Source organism: Rousettus aegyptiacus, unplaced genomic scaffold (genome assembly GCF_014176215.1).
Source record: "Rousettus aegyptiacus isolate mRouAeg1 unplaced genomic scaffold, mRouAeg1.p scaffold_m13_p_12, whole genome shotgun sequence".
Taxonomy (NCBI): Eukaryota; Metazoa; Chordata; class Mammalia; order Chiroptera; family Pteropodidae; genus Rousettus; species Rousettus aegyptiacus.
Genome location: NW_023416287.1, coordinates 17,926,757 through 17,952,255, shown reverse-complemented (window position 1 = coordinate 17,952,255; position 25,499 = coordinate 17,926,757). Strand labels below are relative to the sequence as shown.

The 25,499-nt window shown below is 43.5% G+C and overlaps 2 protein-coding genes and 1 pseudogene across 3 annotated transcripts in view; 1 reads left to right on the top strand and 2 right to left on the bottom strand.

The window, feature by feature from the left end:
* Positions 1-1,007, bottom strand: part of LOC107500791 (ubiquinol-cytochrome-c reductase complex assembly factor 1) — an 84,902-nt gene extending 83,895 nt beyond the window's left edge. For both annotated transcript variants that reach the window (XM_016126401.2, XM_016126402.2), the window contains exon 1: positions 890-1,007. In XM_016126401.2, coding sequence (XP_015981887.1) covers positions 890-913 — 24 coding nt within the window. In that variant the 5' untranslated portion in view covers positions 914-1,007. The remainder of the gene's footprint in view (positions 1-889) is intronic.
* Positions 1,008-10,871: 9,864 nt separating this feature from the next.
* GDF5 (growth differentiation factor 5) lies at positions 10,872-15,292 on the bottom strand. Its single transcript, XM_016126387.2, has 2 exons — positions 14,368-15,292; positions 10,872-12,320 (listed from the first exon to the last, which is right to left on the bottom strand). Exons 1-2 carry the CDS (start codon positions 14,990-14,992, stop codon positions 11,446-11,448), a joined length of 1,500 nt encoding a protein of 499 aa, XP_015981873.1. The 5' UTR covers positions 14,993-15,292; the 3' UTR covers positions 10,872-11,445.
* An 8,564-nt stretch (positions 15,293-23,856) lies between these two features.
* LOC107500784 lies at positions 23,857-24,369 on the top strand (annotated as a pseudogene).
* The last annotated feature ends 1,130 nt before the right edge of the window (positions 24,370-25,499 follow it).

Below are 25,499 nucleotides of genomic sequence, written 5' to 3'. Positions count from 1 at the left end.
GAAACAGGAGTGTAAAATAACTCAAATAATACCCAGAGGAGGAATAGGAAGGGTCTGCTATGAAAAACAATGTCCTTGACCCAGTTTTGATGGACTTTCTAAAATTATAAACTCTTCCATCCTCCCATAATCAGGAACTAAGCTTTGTATCCTCCCAACCTTTTTCTTTTTCCTTTAATTCCTAGAGGTCATAGTATGCTAGAAGGATCGGAACTGAATCACAAGAGGAGCAGTAGCTTCTTATATTGGTATTAAGAAGCCTAGTAGTTCTTCCTTATTTCATTCAACAAATATTAACTGAAAATCTATTATGTGCCAGACACTGTGCTAGGTAAAGTGAAAACAACAGATATGACCGTGGTTCTTGTGCAACTTTCAAATTAGAATTTTCTAACAGTATTTCATTTAACTGTAGTTAACAACTGACTGATATCTGAAACAAACTCAGAGAACACCAGAATACAAAGAGAATGCAGATTAACGTCCTCGTTTTTCACATGGGGACCCTGAGGTCCGAAAGAGACTTGCCCAAGGTCTGTGAACCGGTGACAGAACAAGGACTAGAACCTAGGTCTCCAGAAATTCCAATCAGTGCCCCACCTGCTGCCTCTCCCTGAAGGGACGCGGTCACAGGCGGTGACTGAGGAAAACCAAGCTTCATCAAATTTAGGTCCGAAGTCAGTTTCCCTCCCCTCCAAAGTGGGAGAAGCTACAGCCAAATAGAGGGTAGAGGAAGCTGCCTCAGTTTCCCCACAGAGGAGAGGCTGCAAAATCCCGCTGCCGCACAGGCTCCTCTCCTGCACTTCCCTCCAGTTTCTCCCATCCCACCCTGCTCGACTGCAACCCCAGGGCCCGGCGGCCGACTATACAAAACTACTCCTTCACTTACAAGGACTCGCACCAGCAACGCCATGTTCCTCAACAACCATTTCCGGGTGAAGGGTGGGCTTCCGGAGTCCCCGCGGCCGCCACCCCTTCACCAGTTCGTCCTTTCGCCGGCGGGTGCCCGGCAACAGCAGCGCAGGCGCACAGAGGCCACGGCGCGCACGCGCGCGCGCTTTCCCCGCTATGCGCGAGGCTGCCGGGCACAGACTGCTCAGGCGCGCGCCTCCCGCTCTCTCTAGCCTATGCAAGGAACGTCATAGAGGCATGAGTCCTCTTCGAAACCCAAGTCCTCCCTACCTTTGACCTTGGGGTTTTCATAGCGCTCTCCTTAACCCCCACCTCACTGTACTCGGCCTCACTGCTCGGCGCCCCTTTGTCAGAGCCCCTCCTTCCCAGACTCTACCCCAAGTCCCCCCTCCCCCCGCTCCCCCGCCGCGCCCCTTTTCACTGGGCTTGAAAGGAACAGGATCTTGGGGAATCCCAACTTTAAGGGGTTCCTAAAAAGAGTCTGAGAAGAGATAGTAGAGGAACACGGGACACAGCTGAGTCCTTAAAGTCAGGGCAAGAGGACGGTAACATGCTGACCTGAGGCCTGAAAAGGAAGGAACTTTGGGAATTTCTGGTTGGTTGGTTAATGGAAACATCTTTGAGTATTGATAGGAAATGATTGTAAAGATGAAGATACAAAGAAAGAACCAAGGAGTTCTTTGAGAAGGTGGGAGAAAACGGCCTTAACTAAAGGACCTCTCCCGTTGTACCCCAAGAGCAGTAGAGGAGAGGTGTCAGTGCCCCTGGGGTTGACTAGAAACAAAGGGATAGGATGTTGAAGGACTTCCTTTTCATTCAGTCAGCAAAGACTCATTGAATGTTCAGTAAGTAAGTGCTGGACACAAGACAGGTGTGGATACCAGCTTCATGGAGCCCATAGACTGGTGAAGGAGGCACAGAAATTCTAGTAAGCAAATGAAAATATAGAATAATTAAAAGTCGTGGTAAGCACTATGAAGGAAATAACTAGAGAATAATATGGGAAATCAGATTTTAGGCAATCTAGCCAGGTAAGGCCTCTCTGAGGAAGTGACATGTACATTGCAATCCAAAGGATGAGAAGGAACTATCCATGGCAAGTGACTTTGAACATGCTAATCTATGAGCAAATATTGGAAGGATGAAAGAAGGAAAGATTCCAGGACAAGAGTCCTAAGATGGGCAAGAACAAGGTTTTTTTTGAAGAATCCAAAGACCAACGTGGTTTTGAAATTAGTTTTAATTAAAGAGATTACTAAGAGATAGGCAAAGGCTGAATTATGCAAGGACTTCTAGATGATGTCTGGATTTTATTCTAAGTACAGCCATTGGAGGCTATAAGGGGAAGGCTAACTGGTTCATGTTTAAGAAGCTGACTTTGACTACTGTATGTAGAATGGATCAGAGAGTTAAATGTGAAAATGGAAGAAAACCAATTAGTAGGCTAATAGTCGCTGAACATTCATGATTTTAGTATATAAATTATTGTTTTTATACAGAATATAAAGATTTTCCTCATTAATCTTCCATATGCAGGATTTTATAAATGAAATGAAGCTGCTTTCTGCGTTCAAGTGAATAGCTTACATGTGCAGTATTGAAAAACAATGCTTCTACACATAAGACAAGTGGCAACACATATTAAAAAGGATAAGGGAAACAACCAAATTCGAGAGGCAGATGTTAGTCAAAAAAACTGCAAATTTAAGGCCAAGTGAACAATTCACACAAGAGACAATGAACTAAAATGTTAGAGAAAAGAAAGAAGATTGATATTTCATTTCCTTTCTGATGGCTTCTATTTTCTCTGTGAACTAGGAGGGGACAGTTTTTCTACACAGTGGAATGCAGATGGTATGAGGTTGTAGTTTAGAAGAGTGGAGAAAGCTTAAAGTTTAACAATGAAAAAAAAGGACCAGTGAAACATGGAGGATCAAGTTGAAATTGATGACTCATCACTTTTTAAATTTTAATTTATTAATTCATTTTAAATTGAAAGGTGATGTATGATTATATTTTCTTTTCTAAAAATTAGCATGTTACAGATAAAGCTACCTTTTACCACTAGCTGAATCCCAACCCCCTCCCACTCTCTCTAAAAAAAGAATTTCTGTCCTTAATGCTTTCATATACATATATGTATTCCCTTAGAAAATATATCATTCTGGTTAGTATGGGTTTTCTTATTATTTAATTGACAACATTCTTATGTATTATTTTGCCGATTCCTTTTTTACTCAACAGTTTATTGTTTTAATTCTGTATATGGTGCTTTCTAGATCCAGTTCATTTCCTTTTAACAGCTGTTCTATCATATGACAGTTGGCAGATATTTTCCTCTTCTTTTATTCCTATGACCAATGTTTTCATGAATATTCTTGTACGCTTAAGAAGAAAATTTTTAATGGCACCAATATACTTCTGTGTAATTTTTCTTCAAAATCTTTTGCTAGGACGTGGTTCCATAGTGTAGCAGTTAGCACATCCGCTTTACACACAGAAGGTCCTAGGTTCATGCCCCAGTGGAGCCATAATCTATGGTCTGTGGTTATGCCATCCTGAACAAGCCCGATGTCTGATCTCAGAAGCTTAAGCAGGGTTGGGCCTGGTTAGTACTTGGATGGGAGACCACCTAGGAAGACCAGGTGCTGCTATAGGCATAAATAATAATAAATAAGTAATCTTTGGCTAGCCTGGGATTAGCGGAGGAGAGAGCTGATAACTGGACTCAATAAAAGATTAAGTTTTCACCAGGTTATGGAGTGAATGTCAGCAGCACAAAGAAGGTGATCACATTTTCAAGAAAAACATTCAAGTGATAAGCCAGGAGATCTGTCTAGTGAAAGATATGAAGAAAAGGCTGTTAGGAAAGAAAAGGAGATAAATAAATAAAAGAAAATGTGCCAAGCAAAATTGAGTGAGAGCTCGAAAGATGAGAGAAATGTGGCCAGATAGTGAGATTTTTTAATTTAAGGTTTTAGGGTTAGACTTGTTCTGGATGATGACAAAATACAGGGGTGACTATGAAAGAAAGGGGCTGAAGTAAAGTGGAGGTGGAAATCCCTGGTGTGGATGCTTTCAAAGAACTGAGAGCTCACTATTTAGGATGAGTTGTTTATACAAACATTTAAGTTGCTTAGAATAATGGCTCGATTTGAAATGAAGAGGCATATTCTATGTCTTATGCCAAAGCTTATGATAAACAAGAGTGTCCATGAGGTTGGTAGTAGCACGAACATAGAGCATGAGCCTTAAAGGAACAGCAAATAAAGGGGTAATGGCTTGAAAATGGTATTGGAACACAAATGGATAAAGATGCTGTTGGTCCTTAATAGGGGGTATAGAATAAGGACAAGTAACAGCCTTCAGAAGGAAGGCTACAGTAGAAAGAATATTCAAAGAAGGCCACATTTCAGTAAGGCAGAAAGTAGAAAGAATTTTCTGGGAACAGACTGAGAATATAAACAAGTTTATCTATCGTGGAACCCAAGGGGATTGTAGTTTCCATAAGGCCCCTCGCGGTGCTTCCCCTGCTCCTCCGCCTTCACTCCCCAGGGCTACTCAGCTTCTCTCCACTTCCAGAGCTCATCAGCTCCTTGTCCCCTAAACACTCAGCCTGAAGCCCCAGCGGTTTCCATTTTTCTCCCAAAGCTTCCTCTCTTTCTCTACATTTCATCTTTCTCTTTATACTGCCTCTACCCCTCAGAATTCCCATTCTTCCTTATAGACACCACATGGAAATTCAGTCATTCAATTCAAATATATATTTGCTGAGCACTTACCATGATCCAGTCTCAGATCTAGATGCTGAAGATACAGTGGAGAATAAACAAAGCATTGGCACAGGTGTGAAAATCACCGGAAGGGTACACAAGAAACAGTAGAGGTGGTTATAGTTGTTGGTGCTGAGGAGGAGGGCTGGAGAACCAAGAGGTTAGGTATGGAAGCTAAACATACTTTTTACTATATATCCTTTTGTCTTATTTGAAGTTTGTACCATATTTATGTAATTATCTTTAAAACTGAAATATAAATATTGAAGTCATTCTCAAAATCTTATTCTGAAAAAAAAAATTTACTCATTGGCTTTATGGAAAATACAAAGAAGTAGATTTGGTCCTTGCTTTCAAGTATATTACAGTCAGTGGGGTATAATACATACTCACAATTTTTTTTTAATTCAAAAGACTAAAGTTGGACTCCTATCTCACACTATATGAAAAATTAACTCAAAATTAAACATAGACCTTAATGTAAGAGGTAAAGAATAAAGCTCTTAAAAGAAAACATAAGACTAAATCTTCATGACTTTGTATTAGGCAAAGCTTTCTTAGATACAACAGCAAAAGTGCAGATAACAAAAGAAAAAAACAGATAAATTAGACTACATAAACATGTAAGCTTTTGCTTTTCAAAAGCTATCATCAAGAAAATGAAAAGATATGGAATGGGAGAAAATATTTGCAAATCATATATCTTATAAGGGACTTGTTCCAGAATATATAAAGAACTCATAACAATAATAAAAAAAAAATAAACACTCGATTTAAAATGGGCAAAGGATTTAAATAGCCATTTCTCCAAAGAAGATATACAAATGGTCAATAAGCTAATGAAAAGATGATTGACATCATTAGCCATTAGGGAAACACACACACACACACACACACACACACACACACAGACACACACACACTCACTGGATGGTTATAATCAAGCAAACATGCAATACAAAGTGGTGGCAAAGATGTAAAAAAAAAAAAAAAACTGGATCTCTCAATCATTGCTGATGGGAATGTAAAATGGTACAGCTGCTGTGGAAAATAGTCTTGCTGTTCCTCAGAATGATACACATAAAATTACCATATGACCCAGTGATTCCATTCCTGGGTATATAGTCAAGATAAATTAAAACATATGTCCACACAAAAACTTGTATATGAATATTCATCACAGCATTATTCACAATAGCCAAAAAGTGGAAACAACCTAAGTGTTCATCAACTGATGACTGGCTAAATAAAATATGGTATATTCAGAAAATGGATAATTATATAGCAATAAAAAAGAATGAATTGATACATGCTACAACATGGATGACCCTACAAACATGCTAAGTGAATGAAGTTAATCACAAGAGACTATGTATTGTATGAATATAATTCTGTGTCTGTAAAGTGTCCAGCCACTTACTCCCATGGCCAATTCCTGGACCTCATTACAAGAATTGTTTTAATTCTGATATTTTTCGTTTGTGCCATTTTGTGTTCTCACCATCCTATTATTTAAGCTTTCATTCATTACTCCTAGTATACTTGTCATTCTACCCTACTGAGACCACCAGCCTTCTTAACTCTTCTCTTTATAGTCTGTCAACACTCTTCTGCTCTTTTCTCCTTCTCCTATCTAGCTCAGACTTTATGGTCTATCACTTTGTTATCTTACCAGTATTAACTTCTTTGCTTAAATATATTTCTATCCTGCCCACCTAGAAAGACCCCAACACTGTAATGTTTCTGTATTCCATACCTGTATCTAGATTATTGAGTACTATTGGAGAAAATCATGCAACGGCATATTGGCACCACTAAATATAATTACCATCCTCTACTATGCTCAATCTTGCCTCCTTCTACAAAACTACTTTTAATAACTGTAGATTCTTAGAGCTGCCATAACAAAACACAACACAACACACACACACACACACACACACACACACACACACACACACGTGGCTTTAAAACAATGGAAATGTATCGTTTAAGAATTCTGGAGGCCAGAAATCCAAAATCAAGGGGTTGGTAGGACCATGCTCTATCTGAAGGCTCGAGTGGAGTGTCTTTTCTTGCCTCTTCCTAGCTTCTGGCATTTACCAACAATCCTTTCATTTCCTGCTTTAGCTGCCTACCTCCAATCTACCTCTGTCGTCACACAGCCTTCACGCTGTGTGTCTGTCTCTGTGTCTTTTCTTCTAAGAACCCCAGTCATATTGGATTTGGCCAACTCTAATGACCTTCTCTTAATCTGATTACATCTGCAAATACCTTTTTTTCCCAAATAAGGTCATATTCACAGGTATGGGGGTCATGGCTTTAACACATCTTTTTGAGAGGCACAATTCAACCCATAACAAGAACCTTTTCCACATTCCTCAAACTTTGACTCTAATCCCTTTCTACTGTCTCTGAACAGATGGCCTCACCTCCTATTTCACAGAGAAAATAGTAATTTAACCCATATAGAGGAAACTCAACTTTCCCACCATTAAAACAAAAAACTTGCTTTTTTCATGTGTATAAATCCTTTCTTCTTTTTATCATTGCATAGAATTGCTGCTTTTCCTATTTAAAGCCAATTAAGAGTTTTTCAAACTTAAAATGTCCAAAACCAACCTCATTATCTTTCTCCTTCTGGGTTCTCTTTTTTTTGTTGTTGAATGGCACACCATTTACCCAGTTGCCCAAGCAAAAAATCATAGAATTCACCCTTGACTTTGCTTCTCCCATATTATCTCCATCCCAAAACTCCCCAAGTCCTGCTTAACAGAGCAGGAATACAATTTCCTTGGGTTTGTACACTACGTGTCTATTAATGAAGCCCATACTTGTATTCACATTTAGGCGTCTGCATTATATTCAATTGATTTGACTGAGTTCACAGCCACCTATAACACTATCTCTTTCCCATCTGAAGTTGTGAAATCACATTTTTCCACATCCTGTATATGTACAATTGGTTTCATGCACTCAGATATATAATTTCACCTTTTCCACTATTTTATTTCATCTCCTTTGATTTGGCCTATCATAAACTTATCATCCTACCATCCTCTGGTATCTTTATTTTCTCTTTTATCCATGCATATAACTCGAGAACATGATCATTACAAGATGATTCATGTAAAGTGCTAAGCATAGTACCTGGCACAAAATAAGCCCTCATTTCTGATGGTGGTTATTATTCCAACACTCAGCACAGAGTCTGGGCCATTGTAGTCCCTCAATAAATATTTATTGATTAATGAATAAATAAATGAATCAATCAATCAATCAAAGATTGATGGAATGAATGAATATCCCCTCTTCTGAATCCCAAGCCCAGTAAACTTGATATTATTATCCCTCTTTTACAGATAGGGAAACTGAGGCTCAGAGAGATTAAGTAACTTGCTCACATTCACTCAGCTGGAAAGTGGTGGAAGTAAGACCAGAACCCATGTTTGCCTGATTCCCAAGCATATGTAACTAACCCATCACTACTCTGCTTTCTCACATCTATGGTCAGATAAGAAGAACTAGTTGTGGAGTCAGAATGAAGTCTGAGAGGCTTCCCAAAGCTGTATATTTGAAGCCCTAGAAAAGCTGACTCTCCTGCTTGTGGCTTGGGAACACAGGATTGTGGAAGAGGCCAAGAGATGGACATCAAAGCTCTGGGAGCCTCGCCTCTTGTATCCCCTATGGACCTCCCATTTTCCCTGCCTTAAGTAATATGCTTAACTGTTTCTCCCTAAAAACTAACAATATTGCGTGTTCCCAAGGGGTACTTTTAAGACCAGGGAGCCAAAGCCCTAGGCAGGTAATACTACTGCTTGCCACGACAGTGGTCAGTAGAGTAGGGGACCCAGAAAAGAAGCAAGAATAGTAGGAAGAACACTACGACCTGTAAGAGACCTGTATTTACCTCTCCGGGTGTCAGTTTCCTTATCTGTAAAAATGAGAGGTCATATTCCTTTGCCCTGCCTGTTTCATGGGACTGTTTGAAGCACCTTATTGATAATGGCTAGCATCTATTGAGTGCCACCTCTGTGCCAGCTACTGTGTTGAGTGTCTTTCATATCCTTACAGTCAGCCCTGTGAAATAGATATATTGTTGATGACTTCCCCCACCTTTTTTTTTTTCTCATAAATGAGGAAACCAAGGTTTTTGGAATTAAGTTACTTGCCCAAGGCCTCTAACTCTAAGTAACAGGTCTGAAATTTGAAACTGGGCCGCCTTTTGAGCCCTTCAAATCTTCAAAACCAAGGCTGGGAGAGTGTTTGTGAACTTTAAGGAATGATATAAGCCTCGTGCCCTTTTACACAAGAATGTACTGTACAAGTAGGCAGCTTGTTATGATTGGGACTGTAGGAGGGTGCCTGGTGGAGATAATTTTCCAAGGAGGCAGTTGAATAGGTGAGATAATTAGGATGGAAGGATCATTCCTACCCCCCCCCACACACACACACACAAATTATCTAATTGGATCGCCACAGTCTGGATGGGGAAGCAGGGGAGGGTACACAGTCTGAGTGGCTCTTTTGTGCAAGACAGTTCTAGGGCAGGTTGAGGTGGAGAGGAAGCTCCTTGGGTATCAAGCCAGAGCCACAACAGTTAATCAATGTCCAAATCTTCAGCAGGAAGAGCACCGTGGCTGAGATGACATGAAGCTCTCTGATGGGGCAAAGGCAGAGAGCAGCTCCAATTCTGTCAGACTTTCCAAGAAACTAGGGATACATAGACCAGAAAACAAGTGTATGTAGAAGCCAGCCCCACTTGTGACCCTTTTGTCCCCTGTCTTTCTGTTCTTGGATTTCCAAGCGCCCAGTTTCTACACTGCTCTCTCTGTGTCCACAGCCCACTGCTCGGCTTCCCCAGCACCTCCTTTCCAGGCTCATTCTCCTCTCTCACACACCAGAACTCTGTCTGCCGTGGCAGCTCCTTTGTTTACTTCCAGAGCTCGCAAGCCTACCATCAGCCAAACACAACGAAGGCCGGCCAGGGAGGGCGAGGATCCAAGCCCAGGCTGGCCCCTTGGGGACAGGTACTGGCCTCCAAGCCAGGGAGGCAGCTTGAAGGTATGTTGCCCCCTGTGTGGAGCTCTTGCTTTAGGTCCTGACAATCCAGGTTTCAGGTCTAGAGGGAAGGGACCTAAGATCTGCCCATAGCTGAGCAGGAATTCCCAGTTGAAACAGCTTTGGCTAGGAGCCCTGGGAATCAAAGACTCAGCTGGAGAGAGGTGGGGAAAAATTTGAGGCCCCTTGGGTGGGAAGCAGAGGCCTAGATTCCCTTCTCCTGGTCCTTCTTCTCTTCAACCAGGCAGATCCTGGTCTTGAGCCCTTAGAATGAGAACTCAGGTACCCAAGTTTCCCTGCCAGAAGGCTGTGCTCCCCTCCCAAGAGTTCATGTCTCATGTCCCCCCAAAGATTCTAGTGGAAAATGGGAAGTAGTCATTAGGTCTGGCCAACCCCCAAGCAGTAAACATTCTCGGGATGTGTCTGGCATTGGTCTGTCTGAGGTAAGTAGGGAGGTTATTTATCTAATGTATAATTATGTATTTATATAATATGTAATATAAAGGAGAGATACCCCAGCTCTGTTTCCAGAGATGGGGTTAGGGAGGTAGGAGGCTATAGATGAGCAGTGAGGAGTAGTGAAGATGTTGAGCTGGAAGGCTGATGGCCCACAGATAAGATCATGTTAGGAATAGTGGTCAATGGCAAAAAGAGATGCCTCAATAGGGGAAGGAAGGGCTATGTGTGTTCTGGCAGTCCAGGTCCCCCAGTGAGAGGTAGAGGAACTTAATTGGTTGTTCGTTCATTCTGTGAGTATGTGGTAGTGGATGAAGTGGAGATAATTTTAGAGGAAATGAAATCCCCGATTTCCCTCTCATTTCAGTGACAACAAGCTGGACTAAGAAATGCCAGAAAGAAAACCTAACTCTGTTGCCAGGCCCCAATGGAGCAGATGGAGCTCCAGATCAACGGGCCTTTGGAAGGAACTGGAATAGGGTTAGAGGTAACACTGGCCAAGCTCAGCCTGTACTCTCTGTCCCATTCTGATTCAGTTTCCGGGACTGGGAATGGGATCGGGCCCTGGAAAACAGGTTTATACATGAGGCAACCCACCTCTCATCCTTGGGTCAGTCATTCTTCGAGGGGTCACTGGGTCCCCTGAGATAAATAATAAATTTGCCACAGTTTTAGGCACAGTTTTGCTTTTTATCTCATCAATGTACATTTTAATCTAACAGTCTAACAGCCCCACATTCCTCACCCCTGCCCAAGCCCTCTCCCCATCTTTCCCACCCCTGCCCAATCAGCATCTCATCTACCCCAGGGGCAGAAAGTCACCAGGCACAATGGTGATTCAAGGAGGTGGCACCTGCAGCTCCCCCAAGAGGAGCCCTCACTGGAGAGTCCAGAGTCCAAGGAGGTCCAGGTAAGGAGAGCTCATGGGCTGAGTCTCATCAGAAAACCAGGTCTGCTGGGTCTCTGTCTCATTCAGAGTCTGTCTCCCTGGGCCTGCGCCTGCCAGTCAGAAGAGCAGAAGGGCAGAAATCCTGAGATGGGGGACTTGTAGATAGAAAAGACCCTTAGCCTAAGTTCCACTCAGAGAGTGAGCAAGGTTGTTGGAATCCCCTTTCATACAGGCTGTGTAGATGGTCCCAGCTGTAGCTTCCTGACCCCTTGGTAATCCCACAAGTGCAGAAAGGGGCTCTTGAGACCAGCATCCTGGGGATGTGCCACCCAGGGAGACAGAGGGCCTGTGCTGCTACCTGCAGCCACAAGACTCCACGACCATGTCTTCATACTGCTTATAAACCACGTTGTTGGCAGAATCAATGAAGAGGATACTGATGGGACTCAGCCGCGTGGGCACACAGCAGGTGGGTGGCGTGGACTCAGGGTCCATGGAGTTCATCAGAGTCTGGATGACTGCATGGTTCGTGGGCTCCAGGTGGGAGCGCAAGGGAAACTCACATAGCCCCTCACAGTGGAAGGCCTCATACTCAAGGGGTGCAATGATCCAGTCGTCCCAGCCCATGTCTTTGAAATTAACATGCAGCGCCTTCCGACTGCAGCGAGCCTTGGGGTTCTTGCTGGGCCGCTTGCCCTGGCGTGTGGCCAGTGGAGCCCTCCGTTTTCGCCGCTGGCTGAACAGGTATTCATACACAGTCTTATCATCCTGGCCAGAGCGGGCCTTAATCTCATTAAAGAACAAGTCCCGTTTTTTAGTGCGGCCAAACACCAGGAACAGGGCCTTCTCGTGGACCTGACGGGCAGCCCTGTCAAAGCCCAGGCCACGGAGGTCCACCGCCCGGCCCCGTTCCCAGGCTTCCAGCTCCAGACACAGCTGGGCCGAGTTCTTAAAGTTTCGGAAGAGCTTCCAGATGTCGAACACCTCCCAGCCAGATACGTCCAGGCCTGGCACAGAGCGCACATCCAGCAAGGCTGCGGGCTGCCGGCCGCTGGGGCAGCTGGACAGCTTCAGCTGGGCAGCCCGCCCGCTGCCAGGGGCCACTGGCTTGGCTGTGTCTGAGGGCTTCTTCCGCAAGATCCGCAGCTCAGCCCCTAGCAGCCCATCCTTCTCCAGGGCACTAATGTCAAACACGTACCTTTGCTTCCTGACCACAGGACCTCGGTCATCTAGAGAGAACACCCAAAAGTCATTCCCTGTAACCTCATCAAGAAAGCCAGTCACCTTCAGGCCTCAAGAGAGGGCCACAGCTCTCTTCCCCTCCAGAGAGCTTTCTTTAACCTCTTCCCCACTCTGTCAGAGGCCAAGACCCAAACCACCAAGAGCATTTTTCAGAATAAGGGAGAGTTCTACACAGCCAACCAAGTAGTACTGTTTATCTGTAGACGTGGCTGGAGGTGATTTGAGTGATTCTGAGGGTTTGTGTCAATTACCATTCGAATCTGGGATTCATAAACCTTAGAACTGCCTCCTACCTATCTCTCTCTTGTTACCGAATATGATATCTTATTGGTGGAATAGGTGGGGTGGGCGTTATAATTACTCCTGTTTTTCCAGAGGGGGAACCTGAGGCTCAGAGAAGTTAGGTGACTTGCTCAAAGTTGCCCAGCTAGGAAAAAACAGAGTTGTAACTCTGTTTTTATATCCAATCCTGAGCTGCTTCCACTATACCTTAAAGATCTATCTTAGTGTTCTCACTTTACAGATGCGGCACAAAGAGGGGGAGTGACTTGCCAAAGGTCACTCAGTGAGTTATGACAAAGCTGGTCCATGACTCAATTTCCCTGGCTTCCCAGTCTAATAATTTTGTTTTATATGTGTCTTATCCTGCTGTATATATGAGTGTGTATGTGACAGTTCATGTGTTTGTGTGTATGAGTGGGTTCATATGTGAGTTAAGAAAGTGAAATATATGACATGTTATGTGTATGTATGATTGGGTTTGTATAAAAATTTAACGGGTATGCGATATATAAGAAGACCCCCGTGTATACATTTAAGAAAGTGTATGTACACACATGTACATGTGTGTGATTCAGCATGTATGTACAAATATAAGGCTGTGTATATGTGCAAGAAGCTCAGTAGTATGTCCGAATCAGCATGCCCTCCTTCCTAAATACCAATTTGCCATTGGGAAGCATTCATATATTGCTCTAGAAGGTGACTAATTAGGCCTTTAAACTCTCCATCTCCCCCTCTCCAGAGTTCCCTTAGTGCTGGGGGGCACAAAGACTTACTTTATGAGCCCCCGAGGGGTCACAGCTTTCCCTGGCTGGGCAGCCAGCCAGGCCACCTCCCCCACCTCAGCCAGACCTGCTGCCTCTGTGCCTCCCCCGCCCTCTATCATTCCCCCACAGGCAGGCTCTAATGAGGAGCCTCTCCCACTCTCTGACCCCTCCCCCATACTGCCAGCCAAAGTCCTAAGACTCACAGAACCAAACCATATCAGCTGCAATCAACCCTAGCAATCAGTGGTCCACCTTCCTCTTCACAGTTAGGGAGAAACCGAGGCCTTGAAAGGGAAAGGGACTTGCTGAGATCACACAGCAAGTTGAGCGGAAAAGCCAAGACATTAACACCAGGTGGGCAGAGGGAGAGGTAAGGGGAGCAGTTATTCTTCTGTGTTAATGATAAAAATGATCTGTGTTCAGGACAGGACACAATGAAGGGCTCTCAGAAATCGCTTAGTCTAACCCTCAAACTCCATATATTTAAATGTTATTCCGTGACTCCAAGATGCCTCACTTACTGTCTTCACCTATCCTGCCTCCTCTGACCTCTAGCCCTCGGGCAAAGTTGCAGAATCATAAGAGCTAGAAGTTAATTTCTCTCTCTGCCATCTGAGAACACCTACGAACTCCTGGAGCTTAGAATGTTTGGCCAAACCATACAGGAACAGAGCATGGACTGGTGGTCAAGTCTTAGAGTCTGGTCCCCAACTCTGCCACCAACTGGCAGATCTTATCTCCTCTCTGGATTTCAGTCATCCCTTCTCTGCACCTTGCAGGATTGGACTCGGTTATCCCCAGGTGCCCTCCAGCTCTGACATGCCAGCAGCCTGGGATCTGATACATGTAAGATAGTCCCAGATACCACCCAGGCCAAACACACACACCATCTCCCACCAGTGCAGTGTCAGGGCTCTGAAAGGCCCCTCCATGCATGCAGATGCCCCTCCCTCTGAGCCGTGCCCCTACCTCCCCACCCCCTCACCTTGCCCTTTGTCAATAAAGCTGGTGATGGTGTTGGCCAGGCCAGCCTCCAACTTCACGCTGCTGTTGCCTCCCTTTCTGTCAGCATCGGACAGCGTCCTGTACAGCGAGAGCATGTACTCGTGGGGCGTGATGGGGGGTGGGCGGAATGGCTCCTTGGGCTCTCGAGGGGGCCCAGGCTCCCTGGCCTTCTTCAGCAGGAAGGGGCTGGGGACAGCTCCCGCCTTTGGAGGTACCTTACCCCCAGAAAGCTGTCCTTTTGGGGTCACAGTCCGCGTTGCAGCCTGCCTTGACTGGGGAGGGTGTCCTGGCTTAGGTTCAGGGCCACCCGATCTGGGGGGCAGCTTTTTGGGTTCATCCTTCTTGGGCTGTGTCAGGCCTCCTGCCTGCCCGGTGGCCCCCTTTGCCCTGGCATTGGTGGCCCCCCCACCATAGCTGTGACCCCCTGGCCTGAAGATGTTCCGGGCCAGAGGGGGCCTCTCCTTGGCTTCTGCTTTGGCCAATACTGGCCTGGCCCCCTGGGGTCTCTGGCCCAAGTCAGGGGCCCCCAACACAGTGCAGATAAATTCCAGGTCCAGCCAAACCAGGTGCCAAAGCAAGAAAGTGAGGAGTTTGGAGAGTCTCATCCTCTGGCCAGCCGCTGAATGACACCAAAGAGAACAGCGGCAGCAGCGAAGGTGCCTCTGGTTTGGCAGGAAAAACCATGAAAGGAGTAGACCCTCAAAAGCAGCGGCGGCAGCAGTAGCAGCAGAAGGAAAGGCTTTCTCCTCAGTCTGAGACTCTTTAAGTCTGCCGGGTGTGTGTTTGTATCCAGTCCCATAGTGGAAATGCTCTCGTATCCAGACGCGCACCGTCTCCAGTCAGCAGCTGAAAATAACTCGTTCTTGAAAGGAGAAAGCCGACCGCCCCCTTTCTCCTGCACAACTGACTGAGGGCTTGAAGGAGGCTTGTATAAGGCTGAGGGATTTTTCCAAGAAGGAAGAATGGCGTAATGCTGCCTGTGTGCTCCAGTTTTTTTTTTTTTTCAAGTTTTGAATCCTTTCCAGTGAAAATACTTCACACACACACACACACACACACACACACACACACACACACGCCTGCAGGTGCTTAGAAAAATCTTTTACAAACCTGAACTCAGGAATTGGAAACGGAATTCCAACCCAAACCAATTTAATTACTCTCTGATGTCATGCTGTCTAAACTCATTTAAGTGCGATATATTTATGTGAAAAAAATCACCGCTGCCCTTTCGAGGCCATGGCTCACAGGGGCTCTTGGCACAGAGCCCCAAAGTGCGACTCTAGGCTTAGGGGGCCCCTCAGTCCATGAAGCAGACTCATGGGTCTTCGCCTTCACCTCGCGGGGCAGCCCACCCCACCTTCCTGGGGAGAGATGCTGAGGAATGAGCTCAAGGATCTTAAGCCCCAGAAGCATGGGGAGTGTGGGTTTTCAGCTAAGTCCTTGGGGTGTTTTTAAAGCAGTTTCAACCCTTGCGTCTAGTCTGGGGCCTGATTTGTTGTTGGGGGGGCAGCACAGATGGCAGCATTTACCCACAGTTTCTTTTATTTTAATAAACTTGTGGTGACCCAGAGACAGAAAAATATCAGTACCCACTGCACCCCTCCTCCCGATGTCATTGACTGAGCTCGGATGATTTCTTCAGGCTTTAGGGGGCACTACCACCCCAGAACCCACTTCTCAGGTGGAGGCAGGTCCAAGGTGTACCTCACTGTCACCCCAGTAAAGACAGACTTTGAGTTTTGTTGGAAAGGACTGGTGGTGGCCGACCCAGCCTGGGGCAGCAGCGGCCCCTGCAGGAGGCTGGAAAAATGAGTTCCCACATGATGCTTTTCTGGTAGCTCTCTAAGTCTAAGAAGCCTAACTTCCAGCTGGACTCATTGGGGACAGCTATTCTGTCACCTAGAACACCCTCCTTTCACTCCCACAACTGGAGGAAGCCCTCCTCCTCCTGGGAACTTCAGCTGAAAATATACCTCCTCTAGGAAGTCTTCCCTGATCGCCAGAGTCAATTACTCTCTCTTGTACATTTTACTACAGCACTTGTCATACTGTAAAAGGTATAGCAGCAGTAGAAGCAGTAGTCAGGCATGCTTCCTTCTTAATCTGAGATTCTTTGAGCCCACCTAATAGAGATCTGTTCATACTCTAAGGTCATCAGATTGGTTTCCCAGAATAAGCTGGCACAGAGTTAAAGCTCAGTAAGTGTTTCATGAATGAAAAAAGATGAAATTCACAGCTGGAGTGTCCAGGTGTCCGACCAGCCCTTTCATGGTGACACTCCTAGATCTTTGCTGATCTTCAGAGCACAGCAGCATAACTTGGACATTTCAAACTTCATCTAGTGCACTTAGGTCAGAAAACCCAGTAAAGCACCACCTCCTCATCTCAAAGGACCAGCGCACCACCAAACACTCTTTAGGGGAGCTTTAAGGAAGAAGTGAATTCATTACTATCCCTCCAGTTGCCCAGATTCACAATGCATGGCTTCCCTTTTGACTTGTCCCCACGTAAGCAGTCACCTCCGGCATTCCTCCCTCCTCTCCATCCCCACTGTCTCACGGTCATGGTTCTTCTCACCACCTGTCCTACTATGGTTCCCTTATAACTGGCTTCCATGCCTTAAGGATCTCTCTGTTCCAATCCTCCCTCTCTCTAAAACCTACCCACTGAAAAGTGCCAACTCCTGTGCCCTCTCCTTATGAAGCCCTCCCTCATCTACCAGAAAATACTCTTGAACTGCCATCATGCATTTTCTGCGCCCCTTTCCATTTTGGTAGCTCAAAGATTATTCAGTTCTATCCCTGTCCCCTGTCTTGAACACAGTTTATTTCTTCCACTCTGGGTAGTTTTTTCATGCTTTTTTTTAAAAAAATAATAACTTAATTCCTTATAACTGTAATAATTTATTTACATATATGTCTCCCCCATTAGATTATGACTAGACTGTACTATATTTATCTTTCAATTATTCCCAGTGCTGGGCACAGGGCCCAGCACATAGCAGATTTTCAGTATGTGTTACATGGATGAAAAAAAATCTCTAAATGGCCCTTATATATAAAAGCCGTCATTTTCTGCTTTGAGATATAGTTATTTGTGGACATATTGTGCCTTGCCTGCTGGATTCTGAGTTCCTTAAAAAGAAGGGATTCTGTCTTGCCATCTAGTAGGTACTTTGTAAGCTCGAGTGAGTGAATTAATAAAAGGATGAATGAATCAAACAGCCAAGATATCCCTGCACAGGGTTAGATAAAGAGCAAGGGCTCTTGGAGTCAAGCAGACCAGCTTTTGAATTGTGGGTCTGCTACATGGTTTGGTACATTGTGTGATCTTTGCAACCCTCACATGATAGTACCTACTCACAGAGTTTTTATGGGGATTCAATGAAATGAATCATAAAAAGTGATTAGCCTAGTGCCTGGCAAATATTAATAACAGTTACTATTTACTAAGCACGTACTCTAGTAAACTAGATTTGGTTCTTTGGATCCCACTGCATTTTTATCTTATTTATCTTTGCAACAACCCTAGATGAAGGTACCGTTAGTCCCATATTTTGCAGGTAAAGAAATTGAAGTTCAGAAAGGTTAAATTACTTTTTAAGCCTAATTCCTGCTTTGACACATTTTTTACCAAAGAATCCTAACCTGGCCTCTAGAAACACAAGTAAAAGGGGAGCAATTAAGGCATTCTTGGCTTTTGATCAAAGTCTCATCCAATGGACTGAGATTTGGAGACATGGAGAAGTCTCAGATCGGGAGTTATTGTTTGAGGACCAGGGAACCACCGAAGTAAGGTGGGAGCAGGGAAAAGGGACTCAGAGCTTGCCTGGAAGGCCCTCTCCGGGGAGGAGCCCAGGGGACCAACCTGGCTCTCACTATAAAAGTGACTAATCACTTCGGTCCCCTCTGGTAATTGCAACCAGATACTGCTGCTGGCAGCACTTCAGTCCCAACATGTTTAATTACTGGGATGTAGAGTCCCTCAGTCCCCCGTGTCCCCCTGCCTCCCCCTCTCCTGTCAGCAATATTAATGTCAAACTCAAGGTAGAGAATGGGAGCCGTGGGAAGCCACTGGCATGGAAATAATATTTACAGTCCCTTCTGCCACAGAGAGCCTTTAACTCTTATACATGTTTCCCCATCCATTACCTTGTTGGCATTCCACAAAGCATCCTCTTAAAGTTGGCAGGCCAGAGTATGATTACCCCATTGCACAGATAAGCAAACAGTAAACTGAATAATAATAATAATAATCTTTTGCTTTTTTTCAAGCACTTAGCAATTTTCAAAGTGCTTTTACATTCATTATGCTGTCAGAACCTCCCAAGATCTCTCGGAGTCAGTCTAGCACAGTACAGTGACTAAGAAGAACATTGGTTCCAGCATTAGACAACTCAGTTTGTGCCCTGGTTCTGCCACTGACCAATTGGGCAACCTTGGGTATTCATTCATTTATGTACTTAATTATCCAGCAACTAAATATTGGATGTTTACCATGTAATAGGTCTTAGGCCTGAGTGCTGGATATCTAGCAGTGGACAAGACAACCAAATCCGTTCTCACAATCTGGCAGAAGAGACAGATAATAAGCAAACAAATCTATAACTTCAGAGAATTCTAAGTGCTATGAAGAAAAAGTAAACAGGGTCAAAGGGATGGCTATTATAGATAAGAACGTCTTTTTGAGAGGGGTGATATTTGAGCAGAGATCTGGATGTAGGGACGGAATGAGCCATACAAAGGTCTGGGAGATGATCATTCCAGGTGGAGGGAACAGCAAATGTGAAGTCCCTGAGACAGGAATATGCTTGGCATATCTGAGGAACCACGAGAAGCTGGTGTGACTGAAGCAGGATGAGCAGAGGGGAGAGTGATAGATGAGGTCAGATCACGCCAGGACCACATCGAGTAAGGCCTTGTAAGACAGAGAAAGGAAGTTGGATTTTATTTTTAGTGCAGTGGGAAACCCAATGGAGCATTTTAAATAGGAGAGTTGTCTGATTTGTAACATGATTAAGAGCTGAGCTACCTTCAAATCCTGGCTCCCCAGTTCACCGGCTATGTAATTTCAGGCTAATTATTTAATCTTTCTGTGCCTCAGTTTCTTCACATGTAAAATGAGGATAATAATAATATACCTACTTCATAGAGCTGTTATGAGTTAAGTTGTTGTGAGTCAAGTTTTTAGAACAATGAATATGTACACAGTGAACATTACATAAATGTTAGCTATTATTTACATTTTTTAGAAAATCAATTCTCTGAAACTGTTTTTTACCTCTAAAATGAGCATAAAAATACCTGCTTCACAAACTGGTTATAAGAGCTAAAGATATTCATGTACGTAAAGCACCTTTCAGTGACCAGCATATAGTAAGTCTGCCATAAAATATAGTTTTTAAAAAAGATTCAGTTGTTAATATTGTCCTTATTTCAAAAATGAGGAAATTGAAACTCAGAGAAGTGACTGGCACAAGTTTTAATTTTCTATTTTCTTTTCTTTTCTTTTTTTTTTTTAGATAGAAATGATAGAGATAGGACTCAACCTAGACACCTGACTCTGAAATCAGTGCTCTTTCCACAACAGGGAGCTGGCCTTCTTTCTTGTTATCACCCTACATGCTAGGTGTTGGCTGGAAGGAAGTCCCAGAGTCCCTGACCCTCTATCTGTCTTTCTTCAAATCTGTGGGGCTTGGGCTGTCCCCATCCAGAATGCTCGAGCAGGAACAGAATGGGCTAATCCTCCCCCAGCCATCAGTCTGGTTTATATTGTTTAAACTCCCCCAGAAGTGGCCATTGCTGTGGGCTCTCCTCCAGTGAGCTCTCAGTGGCTACCTCAGCTGAGTTCCTGGGGAACTGCACATTGCCTGAGCATGGGCCTTCTGTCCTAGGTCAATCTATCCCATTTGTTGCATGTACAAAGCTCTGGAAACTCCATCTGGGCGTATGTGTGTTTCTCTCTGTTGCGGGCATGGGTTATGAACAGAGTAACCATACATTTTTCACTTTTATTCTTTATTCAAAATATTTTTAGTTTATTTTATAAATGATTTCAAAACTTTTAAAAAGTAATACTTATTAGATAGAAAAGTAATGCAAATTCATGATGAAAAAGTTTCAAACAGGACAAAAGAATACACAGGAAGTCTCTATCCCACCCCAAACCTCAGGTCTTTTAGTCCTTCCTGGAAGCAACCACTCTTATCAATCTCCTGGATGACTTTCTACACAACATAAGCTTTTACAAAAGTTTTTTATTGAAGTATGAAAAGTATACTAAATATATTTTAAATAAAAAATTAAATCATGCTAGTTGTAAAAAAAAAAGTCAAACAATACTAAAGTTTATTAAAGGAAAAGGAAAACTTCCCTCCTCACTGCTCCCCAACCTCTCTCCCTAAAGGTAACTACTGTTAATAGTCAGGGACCTGAAAACCTTATTGATCTTGAGCTCAGAAACCTCAGGTTCCTGTTGGACCTCTTCCACTCCTCCATCCCTTCATCTAATATTATCTCCTACTTTGCACATAAGAACCTAGTAGGTAAGTACTGTAATGCCCATTTTACAGCTGAGGAATTTGAGGCTCAAAGAGGGGAGGTGGTTGCTCAAGGACATACGCAGAACCAGGAGTTCAGATCCAGGTGAGTATGTCTGCCTCCAAACCCCATGTTCTTTCCTCCATGTTCCTTCACCTAGTTCCTGTTCAGAATCTAAGACTTTAGTTACTGTGTCACATGAGGCAGCAGGTAGTTTCCAGTTAGCATATAATTAAGGGCTCATTTTGAGGAAGGAAAGAACCTGGTCCCTGGTCCCTGTCCACAAACATCCTTTACTGCTCAAGCCCTGAAAGGTGGTGAAAAGATGCCACCCACTTCAAGAAATGTCAAGCTTGGGTGAGTTGGTTACTTAGAGCTTAATTTTGTCAGTGAGAAGAGGGTAGGACTAGAATGAGACCTGCCCACTGAGGCTGTCAGGACAGGGGGAAATTGTCCAGCTGATGGAGGGGATTGTATTATTACCTAAATATTCAATCCAAGGAGAGTCATATAATCCAACCAAGGAGAAGAACCATCAAGAAGAGTACCCAGAGGAGATTCTTAGCACTCCCCACACATCTCATGCTCTTGCACACCACACACACACACACACACACACACACACACACACACGCACACTGCTTGGAATGCCCTTCCAGCCTTTGTCTGTTGGGCGGAGTTATCCTTCACCATCAGGTTATAATATTATTGCCTCTATGAAGCCAGTCGTTCCCTCTTCATAGAATTTACTACACTGTATGTGTGTGAAATATTTTTTTATTCACTTGCCTGTGAATCTAGGCAAGGTCCGTGTGTTATTGTTCTTTGCATTTCTCCCAGGGTCTAACTCAGGATTCAGCACATAGTAGGCACTCAATCAATATCTGTTTAATGATGAATGAATGAATTCAGAGGGACAGAAGCAAGTTGTTCACGATCTGCTACAAGACACAGTATCTATTTGGTGCCTCTGGCCCTGCTTTAGATTGAAAGAGGGAAACAATTGGGTTTTTTTTTTTTTTTTTAATTTTCCCCCTCTATTATCCTCAGTTCACTTCAATTACTCAGGGTGTTGGCATGGAGAGGAATGTGGGGTACGGGGAGAGGAAAGTCTTCTTTGAAATAGTATTATAGCTGGCTTTGTGCTTTCTGGGTCTGGAAGATGTTTATAGCTGTATCTGTGCAATATCGAAGCATCACAGGGTGCTCTCACAGGCACTGCTGGGCTCCTTTTCCTTAGTAAAGACATCTTTATTACCAATGGTCATTTTTCTTTTTACTTCTGGGGTCCCTGTACCCCAGTAGAAGGCCCTACTGAAAAGGACCCAGAGTGGGCTTATGCAGGCTTTCTTTCTCTTACTTAGCCCACATCTGGCCTACAGAAAACGTTCCTTGACAAATTCTAGGAGACTGAGCCAACTCCAACAGAACAGCAATCTCCTGGGTCTGCCATCAAAGCAGTTGGCATGCTTGTCTCTTGTTGCTAGATTTCCCAGGCAGGAGGTAGATCCAGTCACTATGCTCCTCAACTGCAATGGGGATGGATTTGGCACCACAGACTCTTGTGGAAAGTCCCCTCCCCCAATCACTTGGCCTGAGCAGTTAAACGTAAAATCCCCACCCATTTTCCCCAGGAAGGGCGGGCACTCACAGCCAGAAATATCTCCACGTATATTCCCTACCCTCTACTCTCTTGACCCTAGAGATCAGGGATTTGAGAACTTTAAAACAGATTTTAGACTATTAGAAAAAAATATTATTTTTTTAGCACTTCTCATTGAAATTTCACATTCATAATTTTAAAAAGAAAAAAATCAGAAGAACTATCTACAAATAATGAGCTAGGCAGGGGTGCAGGATCCATATTACAGTCCTGGGAGAGGGTTAGGATGTAAAGTATGTTCCTAAAGGTGGAATTTAGGACATAAAAGAAGCCCAGTTCACCCAGAGAAGACCAGGGTTTCTTTTCTTTCAACTGATTCATTGTTTCTCCCTGCAATCCAGCCTCCTTTGAGGCCTTCTCCTCATTCTGGTTCATCAGATAGGTTTGAACATGGCCAGACTTTATTTGTGTCTAGATTAAGTCTTTTCTCATAGGTCTCTTGGGCCCCAAGCAATTGAAGTGATATATATGAACACCTGTTTCTTTGTTCCAAATGTTCCTGGCACTTTAAAGGACATTTAAAGTCCGATGTACTCTTAGAACCTAAAGAACCTCTAGGGGGAATGTTACCCACTTTCACACATCAGCTAACACTGTTTTCTGCTCTGGCCCAGAAAACATACCCAGTTGTACTACTCTGTTGTGTTTTAATACAATTCCTAACTTGTTGTTAATATATTATATTATTACCCAGTATTAGTACACAGTAGATGTTCAATAAATGTTTGCTGGGTGAATGAATAAATGAATAAGGGAGTGAATGAACAATTTTCCCTTTTCAAAGATCAAAGATTACTTTTTGGTTTTAATCACTTTCTACTCTATTTACCCTTTATTGGTATGTCTTCATAGTCTGGAAGACTATGTTTATTCCTCATGGTCTTAAAATGAATTGTGTAGTTTGCTGATGAATTTTATGGCATTAACCTTTGTAACACTAAAGCTGACTTGATTCATTCATCAAATGGATACTTTTTTATCAGCATCTACCATGTGTCAGGTCTGTGCAAAATGCTAGGAATAAGTCAAGCATAGTCTCCTATGCTAATGAAGCTTAAATTTTAGAGGGAGAAAAAGATAACAGGTAAACAAACTAAAAAAGAAAGTGGAAAGTTCTGTGAAAGAAATAGAATACCGTGATATAAAATGATAGCTTTTCCCTCCTCCCACTCCCCCTACAGCACGCTCCAGCTGCATGGCACTGGCTCTGAGCTCCCACCTCCTGATAAGCCAGCGCTGCTGTAATCTCCTTCCAGCCTCCATCATGATTATTTACCAGGGCCTCATCAGCCATGATAAGATGGTCCCTAACATCTACAAGATCTGGGAGGTCCCAGAAGGTCTGTGCCTGGAGGTGGAGGGAAAGATGTCAGTAGGATAGGTGGTAAAACTGATGACTCACTTATTGATGGAAATGCTGCTCTGAAGGCCCTAAGGGCAAAGGTACCTAAAGCACAGTAATCACTGTTTTTGATATTGTTATGAACCATCATTTGCTGAAAACAAGCTTCACAAAAGAAGCCAACAAGAAGTACATCAAAGGTTACATCAAATTGATCAAAGGGAAACTTGAACAGAGACCAGAAAGAGTAAAACCTTTTATGAAAGGGGCTGCAGAACAAATCGAGCACATCCTTGCTGATTTCAAAAAACTATCAGTTCTTTATTGGTGAAAACAAGAATCCAGATAGCATGGTTGCTCTGCTGGACTACCGTAAGGATGGTGCGACCCAATACAATTTTCTTTAGGGATGGTTTAGAAATGGAGAAATGTTAACAAATTTGGCAGTTTGAATCTATCACCTGTCATCATAACAACTGGCTGCTGCTTTTCATCCACACACCAAACGAGACTGATGTTACCTTGAGCTCTTCATTTATTTTGACCTTGTTTTATTTCGAGGCATTGTTTTTAAGAAAAACATGGCATGTAGGTTGTATAAAAATAAAATGGATTTAAACTCAAAAAAGAAAGGAAGGAAGGAAGGAAGAAAAAGAAAATGATTGCACATCACTCTGGATAGCATGATCAGGGAGCACCTAAGCTGAGGACGTATCATTTACAGCCAGACCTGAAAGAGGGGAAAGTATCAGCTAAGACAGGAGTTTGGGGAAAAGTAGTATCTGTAGAAAGCAAAGTATGTGCAAGGGCTCTGAGATAGAAGAGATTGGTGTGTGTAACATTCAGGGTTGTTTCATTTCTCTCCATTCCATGTACTGTTGTAGTGAACATTCTTAAACAGTACCTGTTGCCTGAGTACTTCTCTGAGATGGATTCCCACACCACTGATTCTTTGCATCTTTTTTTCTGTCCAGTGTCTGGGATGTTTCTTTTACCCTCTCTAAATTGTTTGCCTTTCAGAATCAATGTCCTCCCTCCCTATAACCCCATTTACTTTATCTTTTTCTTAAAGTAACTATTAAGAACTTTTTTGCATTGTTACAGGAGAAAGAATACAATATAGCTCTTATCGAAGTGTTCCCTTCAGCTGTGAATTGTTTCACTCCTATCCATCCATTCATTCATCTATTTACTCACTTAGCACTTACTGAGCACCTATTTTGTACCAAGCCTTATGCTGAGTGCTAGAGATAGCCATTGTTATGCAGTGCTTCTCAAAATGTGTTCTTGCATCAAAATCGCCTACAGTGTTTGCTGAAATGCAGATTCCTGGGCTCCACTCCTGGTTTACTGCCTTTCTAGGGGTGGAATTTGAGAGCCTGCATTTAAAAAAGTTCTCCACTTTTTTTTTTTTTTTTTTTTTTTTGCGGGGGGGGAGTAGGTAACTTTTTAAATCTCCACTAAAAACGTAAAACCACTAAGTGGAAGGTAAATAGAATTGACAACTCTCAAGAAAGTACGTTGATAATTTATGCCCAAAATGCTATGGGAATAACGCTGGGTTA